The 16518-nt window shown below is 36.1% G+C and overlaps 2 protein-coding genes across 2 annotated transcripts; both read right to left on the bottom strand.

The window, feature by feature from the left end:
• Nucleotides 1–5060: 5060 nt before the first annotated feature.
• CRR42 (DUF3148 family protein) lies at nt 5061–5767 on the bottom strand. Its single transcript, XM_021969533.2, has 2 exons — nt 5410–5767; nt 5061–5307 (listed from the first exon to the last, which is right to left on the bottom strand). Exons 1-2 carry the CDS (start codon nt 5700–5702, stop codon nt 5199–5201), a joined length of 402 nt encoding a protein of 133 aa, XP_021825225.1. The 5' UTR covers nt 5703–5767; the 3' UTR covers nt 5061–5198.
• Nucleotides 5768–6297: 530 nt separating this feature from the next.
• Nucleotides 6298–15867, bottom strand: TSL (Protein kinase superfamily protein). The gene is made up of 16 exons (XM_021969542.2): nt 15078–15867; nt 14250–14339; nt 13755–13955; nt 12349–12402; nt 12133–12240; nt 11956–12000; nt 11050–11162; nt 10815–10881; nt 10047–10113; nt 8952–9046; nt 8667–8846; nt 8313–8523; nt 7894–8158; nt 7434–7488; nt 6972–7133; nt 6298–6724 (listed from the first exon to the last, which is right to left on the bottom strand). The coding sequence occupies exons 1-16, from the start codon at nt 15339–15341 to the stop codon at nt 6629–6631; spliced, it is 2073 nt and encodes a 690-aa protein (XP_021825234.1). The 5' UTR covers nt 15342–15867; the 3' UTR covers nt 6298–6628.
• Between the last annotated feature and the right edge of the window lie 651 nt (nt 15868–16518).

Consider the following 16518-nt stretch of genomic DNA (forward strand, 5'->3'; position numbering starts at 1 on the left):
TTGCATTGGTATGTTAGATGGGGTTGGTAAAGTGAGTGTTGTTGGTGGAGGCATAAATCAATTCAAAATTCTTCTTTCATTCTCCCTATAAATACCACTTCCATTCCACACCATAAATCAACCACATCCTGGGATTCATACTCCCACAATTCATTCATCCTTCACTTCATCCTCCACACTTCCATCATTCCCAAAACACATTCAGAAATCATCCTCAAACACTCCCACAACCCCAAACACTCCATCCATCAACGTAAAGCTCTAAACAACCCCAAATCACCAAAACTGTAACAACAAGCCTCTCTTTCATTTCCCTACGAATTTCCTCTTTCTTAGCCATCACCACTCACCTAAATGCATCCCAAATCACCTCCTTAACCTTCATACATCCCTCTAGACGTGGAGAAGCTCTTGGAAAAGCATTAGGCGTGGAGAAGCATTGGACACCACAAGAACTTCAGAAAAAGGGTTTTTCTACTCCTATTGTATTCATTATGTTTTCTCAATTTCATTCATGTTATTTTGGCATTATGAGTAGCTAAATCCATATCTAGGGCTTCAATGTAACCTAACATGAATATTCTGGATTTATAAATTTCAAGTTTCAAGTTTGATTCATGATTCATGTTCTTATTCATTATGTCTACCTGTGTATATGCTAATCGAAATGCCTAGCTACCATTTAGATTTGTGTATCTTGGTTAGAATTAAGAGTAGACACCATATGCTTTAATTCTAATTGAACTATGAATAGGAAGAGTATGTATGAATATTTGACAACATGGATTAGATACATGCTTGGTTGTTTAAAACATTCTTCTATGCTTAATGGATTTCTAATGCCTAATTTAAGTTCGACAACAGAGGATCAAATTAGGAAATTAGGAATACAAGGTTAGGACCAGACACCATGGCTTAATAATACTTTAGCTAGAATCAATCTGAGAATCTGAATTGAACTTGTTAACTTATTTGCTTGAGTTAGTTTCTTTTCTTTCTTTCTGGTTTTATGTTCTTTTCTTTCTTGTTTTCTGTTTTGTGCAGTGAATCGAATTAAATCAATCTATCATCAATCTTCGTGAGATCGACCTCGCACTTACATATGCTATACTACTGATCGGCTCGTGCACTTGTGAATATCACAAGTTGAGGATGTAGCTGAATCAAGTTTTGGCACAGCTGAATCGACACCAACAGTACTCAAGATACCCACTTATATTTGGACCTAAGAACTTTAGAAGTTGGAAACATACGAGCGATGTGTTTGTCCTAGTTCTCCCAATTAGGGGTATAAGATCCAATGTAAAGAGGGTTAGCCTTAGAGGTATTGGTTGCTACCTTAGATATGCCAATAGCACATACCTAGGTCTGAGCACTGTTGCGTAGATTTAGCTCCACCAAAATGGATTAAGCTGCATCCTCAACTTGTGATACTCGCAAGTGCACGAACCGTTGGTAGTATAGCATATGTAAGTGCGAGGTCGATTCCACAGGGATTGGTGATTGAATGATCCAATTTAGTTTCCCTACACAAAATAGAAACAAAAACAAAGAACATAAAACAAGGAAGAAAGAAATAAGTAACTCAAGCAAATAAGTTCCCAAGTTCAATTTAGATTAATGGATTGATTCTAGCTAAAGTATGATTAAGCCATGGTGTGTGGTCATAACCTTGTGTTCCTAATTCCCTAATTTGATCATTTGTTGTCTAACCTAAAATTAAGCATTAGGAACCCATTAAGCATAGAAGAACATTTTAAACAACCAAGTATGTATCTAATCCCTGTTGTCGAATGTCCATACATACTCTTCCTATTCATAGTTCAATTCGAATTAAAGCATGGTGTATACTCTTAATTCAAACCAAGATAGCTAACATGCAAGCCTAAATGGTGATCAATCATTCAAACTAGCATATTAACTTATAAGCATAATGAATAAGAACAAAAACCATAATTGAAACTTGGAAACTAATTCAACTTGAAAACTTAAGAAAAGAATTTACATAACAAAGAAAAATAAATTACAACTAAGAAAACATTAAGGAAACTAAGAGAACTTTGAGGAAGAAAGGAAGTGTTTGAGAACTTTGAGGAGGGAGAAGAAAGTGTTTGGGAACTTTAGAGAATTTTGGAAGAACATGTGTTTGAGAGCTTTGAGGATTTTGGAAGGGAATGTGTTTAAGACATGGGGAATTTGGAAGAGAGTGTTTGAGAACTTGGAGGATTTGGAGAAGAAAGTAGAGAGGTGTTTTGAGAGCTTTGTGGATTTTCGAAGAGAGTGTTTAGGAACTTTGAGAATTTGGAAGAGAGTGGTTGAGAACTTGGAGGATGTTTGTGAACTTGGAGAATTTGAGAACTTAGGGAAGGAAGAGAAATGTGTTTGTGAAGTGTTTGAGACATGGAGACTTTTGGAAGAGAAGGGAAGTAGAGAGATGTTTGAGAACTTTGAGGATTTTGGAAGAACATGTGTTTGAAAGCTTTAGAGAATTAGAAGAAGAGAAAGGAAAAGTGTTTGATATTTAGTACAAAGAAAATTTAATAGAATGATCTTATTACAACAATTGAGAACTACAAAGGGAAACTAAGAGAATTTGAGGGAGAGAAGGGAAGGGAGCTCTAGAGAAGTGTTTGAGAGCTCCCCCCCCTTGGGGTGTTATTACAAGCTTAGAGAACTTCCCTATTTATAGGCCTAGGGGAAGTGAAAATCAGAATTCAATAAGACTAATGCATACAACACTTGAATTATAAAATCTGAAATGGTTGATGCACTTGTATTAGAAAATCTGAAATGGGTGATGCACTTGTATTAGAAAATCTTGAATTGGTTGATGCACTTCACCACTAAATCCCACCAGCAGCCCTAGCTCATCTTCATGTCACCATGACCAAGCTTCCAACCAGCATATGCTGAGGTCAGCATGACCAGCAACTTCAAGGGCTTACAACTTGGGCTTCTCTTAATCAAATTAGGACTTTAAGCACTCTAAATTGAAGTTCAGAATGTCTTCTTTCCAGCCTTATGTTATTTGGGCCAATCCAAGGTCGGAGGAAGAAGTTAAGGCCGAAACAAATTGCTAACTCATTTTCCGCGCTGATAAGATCCATCCTGAGCATGGTTCTGTGTTTGCTAGGTAACGGACTCCAGATTTATCCAATGGGGCTGAATTTTGGATATGTTATAGTACACACCAATTGGAGCAACTTTCATGAAGAATGCAGCCTCATCCGAGCTGTGTAGGTTGCTGAAACAAATCTTGCAATATGACCTACGGAACTGGACTGGCAGAGGGCTGTAGCCATAATGAATTTGTCTTTAAGCTCTTCATCAATTCATCCAAATTAGGCCTTAACATGCTTGAATTGCATGAATTATGCTCTCTTGCTCCTTTTGCCTACAAAACACACAAAGAGAGGCAAATAACATAGAAATCTAGGAAACTAAGCAAAAGAAGTAAGTAAATTTGGGCATGTATATGTATGAAATTATGAGCTTAACAAGCACCATATTTTTATGTAAGAGAGTAATCGGGTCTTGAGAAATGATGTACCTTTCTAAATTCTCAAGCATCAATCTTTGGTGTTTGTCAGCTTCTTCACCAGAAAGGAACTTAGGAGTAAGAATTGGCGCCTTCTCCAATTCCTTAGCAGTTGAAAAAGGATGCATGGTCGCCTACTTAAAAGCTCTTTTCGGTCCCATTGAGTCTAATTTGAATTCGTTTGAAAATAAAGTTTTCGAAAGAGCGGATTTGCAATGGAAAGGTTTTGAGGCAAAATTTAGGGCTTTGGTTTGGTATTTTTGTCACATGATTTCAGGCCTCAGAGTGACGGCAAGCAATGTGGCTAGTTGTGGGGCACGAGAAAAGACAACGTGGTATTTAAATTTTGTGTTAACTACCTTTTGTTTGAAACTTTTTGAAATTAAGGGCCAAATGTTTGGGCCAAAATTAACTTGGGCCAACTTAATGGCTTTAAAGAGAAATAGAAAGAATCGGGCCTTAGCCTTATGGTCCAAAAAGAAGACTTGGGCTGCATATTAATTAAATACCCAATGAAGTAGCCCAAAGATGGCCACGTGGGCATGGGTTAGATGCGAATGAAGTCTTTGCCTCTATCTCTCACGTGGGTTAACTTGTGAAGGTAGATTCGGTGAAAGCATTAAATGCTATTCATAACTTCTGTCCAAAGCTAAATCCAATCCCGCTTCACCTACTCGTATTTGGCTTGTTTTCATCATTTCAAAGCTAACTTGTGGTTGCTTAGAGCATCCATAATGGGCTCATTAAACCACCTATTTGGACAAATTTTAAGGAGGAATTGGAAAAATACAACTCCAACCATGCTCCATATTCACCTTCTAAAATAGAGAGACCTCTAGGAGATACTAAATCTAAGAAGAGAGAGAGGACTCCTAGTGGCTCCCTATAATTTAATGTTGTTTTGTTTTATGCATAGTTTAAACTTTTAATTAATACTAACTATTTTTATGTATTATTTTTTATACAGATGGACCAATTATATTGAATTCAAATAACTATAGTATTTATGAATCCCTAAACTAGGGAGTATGATTGGAGTTCAAATTTTATAGGGAGCTCCTAAAATAACTTTTGTGTTTTTTTAGCTAAATTTTAACTAAAGAATAGTGAGCATGATTGTATATACTCTTAATTTCAGCAATAATTGGATGGAAGGCTGCTACGTGTAATACTTCTCTTGCCTTTAGTTGGCTTGTAAAAGGGACCATATTACTAGAAAATTGAAGCAAAAAACGACACCCACAATCTATCTCTCAAACAAATTTCACACTAGATCAACTTGGCCTCAAGTGTCTGAAACAAACTTTTTGCTTTCACTATTTGATTTCCAGTCGATGATTGTATATACTCGTAAACTATTTGGGCTTTTCTAACCAACCCGGTCATTTGGGTTGCATGACACTTTCGGACTTGAATAAAAGGGCAAACAACGTGTATTAAATAAGACTGGTATACACTCTCTCTTGCAAAGTTATCAAATATTCCTGGTAAAGGCACGAGATAGCGAAGAACATTTAGGAGATAGAAGAATAGTAAATATTCCCTCTTCTTTTTTGGCGTACTAGGAAGAGTCTCAGATGGTTTTCCTTTTAACATTATGGAAAAGGAATTAAAACAGAGATTTGTGGCACTATGAAATGAGTAGGTAAAAATACAACATCTATGAGTCAAGCTCTAACTCTAAGGGCTTGAAGTATTTGCCATCAATGAGATAAGTGCCAATTGAAAGCCGTACTGCCCACACATCCTTAGGCTTTCTTGACACAATTCTGCACCACCAAACAAACCAAGTCACACAAAACACACACACAATTAGTCGTACTTAACAATATTAATGCAAATTATTAAAACAAGGGATTGGGAAAGTGTACCTTCCAACATCACCGGGTTTGACCAAGCCGGAGTTGACCCTGAGGCATGGAACCGATGCTGCGGTTTTTATCATTCTTGGAGCCTCAACTACGATGATAGGAGAGCCTATCTCAAGCTTGGATTTCCTCCCCGCCGATCCAGCCCCTGCTGCCGGTGGCTCTGTCGATGCACATTTGACGTTCACTGCATTTGAACTTCGTTTGTAGGTGTTTGAGGGGTTGAATTGAAGGCTTGAATTGTCATGGAGCTTGGAGCATGTAATTGCAGTTGTGGAAGACAAGGATAATGCCATTATGGTCTCTTTGTCTAATATTTGATATTATGGGGATAATATTTATGTGGCTCTCTCTCTCTCTCTCTCTCTCTCTCTCTCTGTGTATATATACTATTCAACCACATGTAAATCTACATGACCAAGACATAATAACACTTAGGGTAAAAAGCAAACCCACGCAAACAAACAAGCATATCATAATGGATCTGACCCAAAAAAATTATAATTAATAAATAAATAAAGCATAATGAAAAATGCACGTTGGTAAAAATCTTCTCTTGATTTTCATTTATTCTGGCAACTTTGTACCCTCTCTTCTCTTATTTCGATAAGAAACCTTAACCACAAACAGGGCAGACTTGATGGGCAAACAGACCCTCAAACTGACTGCCTTTAAAATAAAAAAACAAAAAAAAAAAACATATCAGCTTCACTTTGATTTAAGCTTGCCAAAGAAATCCACACTGTTCCTTATTGAACATAGATGCTTCATAACAATGGGATTCAATTTATCCATAAATCGTTTTGGGATCAAGGAGCAACTGATTCTTGGGGAAAACAAAATATTTCTCCCCAGAATCTCTGTAGAAGAGTTAACGAAGCTTCAAAGTCCTTTCCATGTAAACTCTATTCTTTTCGCTATTTTTTTTTTCAAAAAGTATAGTGCCAATACATGATGGAAAAAGGATAAATCAGACACATAACCATGCTGAAAGAACCAAAAAAAGAAAAAAAAAGTTAATAGGCAAACAGCCAAAATTACACACTTTTTTCCTGCACCCTACCCAAGCATGAGGTCAAAATACAAGACCTGAAGACCCGAAGAGGGGAGTACACCACAGCTACAATGAGTAACAAACCTTTACAAGCTGTACAAAATCCATTGTGGGTATTGCAGGAAAACAAGCAAAATTTTGTGGGAGCTAGCCCTTGGGTCCTCCTATTTACTTCTTAGAGTATGTGAGAAATGGATCTTGAGCAATTGCTAAAACATCTGGCCTCTCTGTTTGATTATATGTTAGACAGCGTCGAATAAAATCCTGCGAACAGAAATATGCGAAATGGTATCACAAGCTGCTCAGAATTCTCCTAAAATGTCCATCAATGAATAGGGAAAGCTGTGAACACTATTATAGTATCTTGTTTAATGGCAACTAAATGACACTAGCACTTCTATTGCACCTAACGAGCTTGAGTTCAAATGCTATCATACATTCTTTCCAAAGAACCAACTATTTCCAAGCAAGAAAAATTAAACATGCTGCATGAACTATATGTATAACTCACCTTTGCCTCATTTGAGATGGCAGGTCTAGAAGGAAATTCAACTTTTCGTGCTTTAATAATTGTGTCCTCCCGTAGTATTCGTTCCTGGGTTTGATCATGCCCAAAAGGGCGTCTGCCAAATAGCATTTGGTATACTAGAATACCTGCTGACCAAACATCAACCTGCTTTCCAAGAGTGACCATGTCAAAAAATGTTGGTACCCAAGTTGAGAAGAATAAAGGTGAAAGTGAAACAGTTTGGTTTTCTAATAAGCTTTCTTTTCAAGTAAGAGGACTCTAGGGACAGCAATCATATCAAAAGTCTAGTAAAAGACTCCACTTACGTGCTCTAGAGCAATAGTGAGCCAAAAAAGAAAAGTTATCTATCAACAGAAATGCAGTAGAAATGCATTTGGCCTATTTGCTGCATATATATGCTGCCCTGCTATCACAAGGAGATACACATTTACAAGAGTCACCGACCTTTGATGATATAAGAGGGGTCTTGCTGAGCTCGAAGCATTCAGGAGGTAAATACCTGCAAATAACAAAGGAATTATCAAATATGCTGCTATTCAAACCAAATGTAGTCAAATGTCAAGGAGAAGAAGACACAGGAAAACCACTGGAATACAGAACAAAACTTAAATGTCAACTGAATTATGCTTTCCAATCGTTCTTCCCAACTAAACCAGCATGACAGCTATCACGCACAAAAACTTCAAAGATTGTAGAGGTAAAAGTAGTTTTCACATGAACTTTATATATTAAATGGCACGATTAAAATAAGCAGGATGCACATCAATGATTTAAAATCAACAGAATCACATAAATATAAGTTCAAACGTAAGGACGTCTCAAATGCCTAAGGGAAGCTGAACTTTTTTCCTCTAAAAGAAAATGTAATCCTGCACATGTGCATAAGCTTATTTGCATCACTTACCAATAAGTTCCAGCACCCTGGGATGTAAGTTCCATACCCTGGGATCCAACATCATTCTCCACTATCTTGCTAAGACCAAAATCAGTCACTTTTGCAACCCCAAGTTCATCGAATAGAACATTTCCAGGCTTCAAATCATAATGTATAATCTTCTGCGTTCTTTTGTTCAAGTATATAAGACCTTGAAATATCTGAAAGATGATGATCCTAGCTTCCCTCTCAGGCAACACAGGTGTTGCTTTAAGGACAGCATCAAGATCTTTCCCTGAGGGTAGAAAAGGAAATATCAATAAAACCAAAAAGAAAATGAAGAAAGAATGAGACGAGAATTCTATTCTATTGCTAATTTTTAATATCTCCCTCTTAGAATAAAGTAACTAATACCATTCAAAGGACAGAATGGTGAGAGTAAAGTTTACCACTGCAATACTCTAATACAGTGCAGAATGTATTCTGATCAATCTCAAAAATGTCCCAAAGCCGGACAATGTGATGATGCACCAAGGTCTTGTGAATATTGTACTCCCGGATTGCATGCCGTATGTAACTCTGCTTCTTCTCTTCACTCCACTGAGCATTTAAACCATGAAGTTTACATGCAACGTACCTATGCTCTACCAAGTCAAATGCCTGCTGGAAAGTTCTTACTTCAAATCACTGCAAAAAGGTATTTCTTTACAATTGCCAACATTGGCAAATGAATTGTCTAGACCTTTACTTAAAATTGGTTGAAATGTTTATAATTATTAAACGACATTTCACAAAGTTCCGACCTTGTAAACTTCACTGAATCCTCCTTTGCCGAGAAGATTTAAGAGCGCAAATCTGTGGTTGAGAATCTGAAAATTGTTAAAACGGGAACCATCCTCATCTCGTATGCGTTTCATTTCACGTATAAGCCTTCCTTTCTCCAGTTCGTAGCGGTCTCTTTCACGCAGGAGAACTTCCTCCTCCTATAGAAGTCCATAAGTTGAGAGACAAACAAATGAGAAAACAAGGACTTCCCAATAAAAATAAAAAGATGGAAAAAACTAAATTAGACAAACTAGAAAACTTACTCGTTTGATGCTGGCTAGACGGGATTTATAGATCTCATCCTGGACTAGAAATTCTTCTTGTACTCCAGTTTCAGCATCAACTCCATCTCCCTTGTCTTTAGGAAACAAAAGTCACAATTTAAAAAGTGGAAAATGACTACACTTCACAAAGACTACAAATTGATGCAAGTTTGAGATTCATATTTTAAAGGAAAAATAGGATGACAAGTCTTTTTTTTCTTTTGTGTGTTTTATATATATAGGGTAAATTACTCAAATGGTCCTCAAATTTATACCCGATTTACATTTTGGTCCCTAAACTAAATTATTTGTTCAAATGGTCCACCAACTCTTAATTAATCGGCGCTTTGGTCCTACCGTTACATTTTCTGTTAAATTTAGTCATGTGAGCAGCACATGCTACATTTGTGGGGGTAAATAAGACTTTTGACCTATGTATCACCCCTTTATCATCACTGTATCACAACTGTATCGCCTATGTATCACCACTTTATCACCTATTTGGGGAACATAGGACGGTTATGGACGGTTTTGCCCTTACATTTGACGGCAACATTAACATAATTTAACGGTAGGATCAATGGAGCGATTAATATAGAGTTGATGGACCATTTGAACGAATAATTTAATTGCGGGACCAAAATGTAAATCGGGTATAAGTTTGAGGACCATTTGAGTAATTTACCATATCTCCAATAAGACAATAAGTATTTTATGTTAAGGATTAGATACATACTTCTAATTTTGGCCATTGGATTGCATTCATTACATGTGTTGGTAGTCACTTAGATGCAATCCAACGGCCGAGATTATTAGTATGTGACCAATCTTTAACTTAAATACTATTGGAGAATGTCCCTATATATATATATATATATATATATATATAAAGATATTAAACTTTGATAGATATATTTTTCATACCAGGACAAAACAATTGCCCTATGCAAAACAAGACAAACAGAAAACAACACACACACACACACAGAGTAACTCCACCAGACACAAAATAATAAAATTCATGGATCATTGTATAAACCAAAAGTAACTGAAAAGGGAAATGTAATAAGAACAGTCAATGCATAATAACTTTACCACTTTGCCTTTTCTTCAATGACTTCCGCTGCCGCTCAACAGCCTCCTTAGTTTCTAATAATTGTCTCTAGAAAATTAAAATACCCACGTTAATAAATGCCATGTGTTTATCTTAAAACAGATCTTGAAACAAGTGCAAAGATCATTAATCAATTAAAAGACAGTATTTGTAGCGATAAAAGAAAGTGTGGTCCTCTCTTTTTGGCATGGAAGCTCTATAGATACACTCAAAAACAGTATAAGAAAAACCTGGGAGACTATGATTACATTGTTTGAGACTACAATGCCTTTTTAAAATGCTTACCACCTTCAACGATTTGGGTGGAAAATTGTGAATTGCATTATATAATATAGTTACTGAGAGAAAGAAACTGAAGTCTCTGGATAATGAGTTTTAGAGAAACTTCCAATACAGGGAACATAGTACATGTACAGAAATGCTACACCAGGTACATAACTGATATCTGAAAGCCCAAGATGCGCACAAAATGTGAGATGAAACTGACATCTAAACAAGGCTTTCAAATTTTTTTCAATAGGAAAAAGATTCTGTAATTAATAGTGTGCTAAGAACCTAATATATTGTAGAGCTCAATATGCAGTCCGGAATCCTAGAGTAAGTTGCTGGGGAAAATTCTAACGAGTCCTGGTTCTGGTTTATTCAACGAACCCTTTCAAAGTAGAAATATTCACTGTGACTAGACACAAAAATAATAAGCTGGCATGACAAAACAAAGTTTAAAATAGAAATTTCTTATAAGAACATACAAGATGAGCATTGAGATCTTTCAAGGCCTGCCCATCTTCCCATGTCTCAGATATGACAGTTCCAGCTCTGCAATGAACAGAGAAAATGATTTGTATAATATTTTTAAAGAAAAATGGAATGACTAGGATGAGAGGATCCAATGAAATTTTTTAACCCAGAGATAAGGAAATCCCCCAATCACTAAAACCCTTTTGAAGCACTAAATATAGAAGCAAAAAGAAACGTATGCATTACCTGATTACACCCACATTTCCAAGCCTCAAAGAGTCCTGTCGTACTTTCAACCTTGCTTCCTGCCTTTCTGCTTTTGAAACAGATATCAGCAGATCAGAGATTACTTTTGTTCTCTGCATAAGTGGAAACCAAAACTTGTATCTGTCAGAACAATTTGCCAACATACAGATGATAAACATAAAATTCACACAGAGTCCAATCATTTCTGCCCCACTGCTTGTATACAGAAAAATGAATCCACCAGCTCATAATCATTACAGATGTTAGTAATGCTCTCAAGGCTTCCAACAATTACAGCATTGTATCATTCGTGTCTAAATGAATCTTAAAGATGATAAATCTTACACCAAACTAATGGACAAGTATCCTACTGAAATGACATTTGTGTATGTGAGTGTGCACACACTAGTCTGTTAGTCTGAACTAATGGCTATTTGAGAACCAGATGACCACTCCAATGCTGTCTCCAGTAACGGCCCCTACTAAAAAATTATCTACTGTTACCTTTCAGTTTATGCAATAGAGTGAAAGAACTTTACTACTACCATGTTCCCATGAAAAGAGGAAAAGATAAAGCCCAGAAATTTGAAATTCACACGTGAGTAGCACAATAAAAATTGCTTCGAGCAAATGGGCATAGTATATCTTTATTTCTGCAAACATGGTCAACCAAACTAGTTTACTAAAAATATTTGTAATGAGATTACATCAGAAAAGGGCAACTCATTATAAAGGTTTATTATCGATATACAATGCTTTCTCCATGAAAGTTGACATTGTATGATGATAAAGTACAAAATGGAACAATGTATCAGGAAAAGATCATAAATATTAACAAAAGGATATTTTATGTAATAATGGTTAATTGGAAATACTGATGAATATAAATCCTCCAGAAGGGCACACCTTAGGCTTCATTTGCTGTTCATTATCTTTTAGTTCATTCAATTCCTGCGCAAATCACAGATAACAATGGAATTTATACAACAGGCTTTTCATTTTACACAAAAGCCCAAGAAACAAATGATACTACATTAGCATATCTATTGTACTTTTGACAACTATTGGCAGTTACTTTATTACCTTCTCTACTTGGCGGCAAAGATTCTGGTAATCAGAGGCCTCTTGACGTGATTTACGCAAGTCCTCCTCTAGCGCAGAAACTGTAGCACGTAAAGATGCAACCTCCTCCTAGTTTGACAAAGAAACGATATTAAAACTATGAAATATCAAAAGCATTATGTGCCAAATAAAGAGTGAAAAATAATTGCAAAATGAACGAAGGAAACCAAATCATACATCTAATGAAGACCGGTTGTTGTCATTCCGAAGCTGCTCATTAGGCCTACTATCCTGCAAGTATGATTAGGTAAAATACAAGTTCATTCATAAATATTTCTGCTCTACAGACAGCAACAACAAAAAATGTATTTTAAATATTAAAAATTTGGTCTATACATAAAGTATATATGAACTTGCAATTAAAAATATTATTTTGTATAGGCCAAATAAAAATTGTAATCATCTCATACGTATCATGATTCATTGCATTGTCTCATTATCCATTTCTGTCTGTATCATTCCAAAGAAGAATGAATATTAAAAGTAGATATCTCTATTGTCAGAGAAAATCATATCTATTTTTAATAGGAAACAAAAAAATATTACTAAAAAGAAAGAAGACAAGATAGACAAGTTTTCCATCAATAAATGATGTAAAATCCAGAAAATTAGACAAAAAACTTGCAATCAGCTCTTTCTCCCAGTCAACTGAGCTGAATTAAACCGATTGGATGCGGACACCCCTAAAGATGCTAAATATCTCATTCTCTGCCATAGAATGACACCCCTAAATATCTAACTGTGGTCTACCTGAAAGAGGGACCAGATCAACTATACATGGGATAGGGTGCAGGCAGTCCTGAATGGGAAATATAGCAAATGCTCTCGGAAGATGTTATGTGTAGTTTTTATCCTTTCACCTGAGCATTATTTCATGCAGTGGAAGCATGATTTGCCACCACAAATATCATCTCAATATTGCCTATCCATACGTTTTGCAGATTCTTTCAGTAACTTCTTTACTGGTATGTAGTTAATCACTTCGTTCAGTAAAAATAAGATGCATTGTGTAACATGATGGACAAACTCACAAGCATTCCCTAAATCCCAGGTTTGCATAGCATATAGAGCCTTCATTTTATCTTGATTACAGAATATTTTGAACAATATTAACAAAATTTTCAACAAAAAGCATAAACAAGGCCATGTGTGTCATTAACCAAGCAATTATGAGTGGCAGTCAATTTCGCCTCATTCACTTGGTGATATATAATGCATTCGCAATTCTTAATCAAAATTTCGATTAGGAAAAAAAACGATTGGAAGTAGAAAATGCAGGCCCTAATTTAACTCCATCCGTGTTTAATAACTTATCCACATTCAATTATCTTAGAAAGATGATCTTAAACAGAACATTTATTATGAGAATATTTTATCCAGCAAACAACAGATATTGGCTCAGACCATTAAAGGTCAAAACCAGTCTTGTCAAGATAATTTCTTACCATAACAAATAATATATGACAAGTAGAGATACCTCCTTAATGATGGTAGATATGTAGAATACGATGATGCGTAGATGATAACTGCTACCATAAAAGGATTAGGATTGAAACTGAAACAGCTCAAGCCTACGAGCATACCTTATTGTATGGATTCTCAAGCTGACCATTTGGAGGTGAAACTGTCGAAGTTAGCAATCTTGTTTGATCACTAACTCTTGAACCACGACCCCGACCTGATACAGAATGCCCCCTACCACGACCATGCTTTTTTCTATTTACATCAGAAGTTGCCTTGGTATCAATGCTTTCCACAACCATTTGCCTCCCATCAGCCACTGCCTGCATATGCTTTTTTATGTTAATTTACACAATCCGGATTATATGCAGAAGAAAGATAGAAAGAAGGAGAATTTTCAATGCAAGTAATAAGTAAACAATTCAACACCATGATCTCAACTTTTTCGTCTAAATATCAAATTTGATTGAGTATTCTAATGCATTGCCTCAGACGTGCTTAAAAAGATTGATATCAATTTAAGCGAAGAACTAAAATATATATGAGCAACTAAAATCAGTGGGCTAAAGTATAATCCTGAAAGCTTCAAACCAAACTTAACTTGAACAAGGGCCTACCTCAGCATGTTCAAGGACAGTTGAATTACCATCTTCTTGAAGTTTCTGGCGCTTCTGAGTGTTGGCTTGTATCAGAAACTCCCCTCCATTCTGTCATAAGAATATGAATCAGGAAGTAAGTTATATGAGAAAGATCCAACACCTAATGGTAAACTTTATGAGATTTAAGTAATTAGAGCCAATAAAAGTTATCTAAATTCCAAGATCAAAATAGAATGAGATGTAACTGAGTGATTTCAAAAGGACGGGATAGCTTATTTTGTTATTTCTCATTTTGTAGGTGGACTTCTTGTTTATTGGTAGATAATACTTGTTTTGTTAGTTACATTTCTCGACTTTATTAAATAAAGTTTTGTTTCTTTTAAATGAAAAAATTGTGAGATCAAAAGTATCAAAAATGGTCATACAGGCACACATTCCCCAACCTGGTAAAGCAACCATAATAGGGAATGGAACTTTCATAAATGTAAATGGTTAAATAAATGGTACGAAGAAAATAAAATTTCATGAACAGCGACTTTCTTTCAGATTAGAGACATCAACAGGTTAGGCATCAAACTTTATTCAATATGTTTTTAAAAAAAGTACCACTTATATCGGGCACAACACCCACAATTTAGTGGATTAAATTAGTATTTAGTAGACAAAAGAGATTTACGAAAGCTTATCCCCATTTGATCAAATCAATAAGCTAAAATCATATGGAAAACAAAGATTACTTGGCAATTACCATCAACATCAAACATAATTAAGAAATTAAAGTGGAAAGCATTCAACCAATGCACTGAATTATACACATTGTGCCATAAAATGAGAGAAAGGGCTTACATCGTCATCGGAATCACTCGATGTAGATGGCTCGGCCAAGTCTGCCGTAGCGAATTTTGGAGCAGCCGAGAGGGATGACCAAGCAGACTGCTGCGGCTGCTGCTGGTGTTGCTGTTGAAGCTGCTGCTGAGCAGGAGGGGCGGAAGAGGCAGAGGAAGCCTTGCCGACCATACGAGCTTCGAGCTTGGCAATCTTGGTGGGCAGAGACTGGTCCGACTGGTTTGAGGAGTTGGAGGAGAAATGTATGAGCATATCATCCGACATTGGTAGTGTTTGTATAACCAATGAAGAGAGTCAACAGGTTTAGGTGAAAAAGAAAAATGTGAACTTTTTCAGATCATCTGGTTTGGTTTTGGATTGGGCAAAAGGGGTTTTGACTTTTCAATGGATTAAGCCCTAGGAGAGATTCTTGTTCATTGTTTGGGGTTTTTTTCCTTTTTTTTTTCTTTTCCTTTTTTCGGTTGTGGAGCGAAAAGAGAACTCTCAACTCTCAATGCACCCTTTGAGAGAGAGAGAGAGAGAGAGAATTAGGGTTTTGAATTTTGGAGAAGGGGAGGAGAGGAACAGAGGACTCTGAGGAGGGAAAGGGGAAATTGGCGAGGGAGGGAAGGAATAAAACTGAGAGAGAGAAGAAGAAAATGAGAGGAGTTTGTGTTTTTGATTTTAGGATGTACCTTTTTATTCAAATATGAATCTTCGGGTGCTTTTTGGACAAGGAAGGAGTGTTTCATGTTCTGTGCTGTGAGTGAAAAACATAGGGGCCTCACTCTATTGTGGATTGTGGAAGAAGCTTGGGAAAAAATTGAAAACACCAAATGGGTTGTTAAATAGGTCATATGTGTAGTGGGTCACTTGCTTGGAACTTAAGAGAGTTTGTTCACCCGCTAAGATTATTAATTTATGTGTTATAATATAGATAAACGACAAGATTTCACATGGTGAGTGAAAAATCTTGGTTCTCAACTTTGCGATATTTAAATATATTTTTTTGCTGCTTTGTCCAACCTTTCGGTGTGCCTATTCATCCCATTTGGAATCCAATGTTTTGAACTTTCAAGTCTCCGACTAAGTTCTCTTTTTTGTGTGAGAGAGGGAGAACGTTAAAGTAATCCCAACTTTATAGGGGAGACTGTGTCTTCTTTATCTTCATCGGTCCAGACATGGAATGGAATGGTTTCATGTGCAGTAAGTTTTGTGGCAAGATAAATAATTAATTCAATGTATTTATTTTTTTTAATAATTTAAAGAAATTTTTATTAGCACTGAAAAAAAAACCATTTCATAAATCTAGAACTACAATATCTCCCTTATTTTATTCTAAGGGGAGGAGGTATGATTATTTATTGAGTATCAATAACCACTTCCTATAAATAAGTACGGAACCAAGTATTCATATCGGGGTGGGGTACAATTTTTTCTCGTGGCATGAGATTAAAGTTAA

The sequence above is a fragment of the Prunus avium genome, chromosome 6 (assembly GCF_965620075.1).
Source record: "Prunus avium chromosome 6, drPruAviu1.hap1.1, whole genome shotgun sequence".
Lineage (NCBI taxonomy): Eukaryota > Viridiplantae > Streptophyta > Magnoliopsida > Rosales > Rosaceae > Prunus > Prunus avium.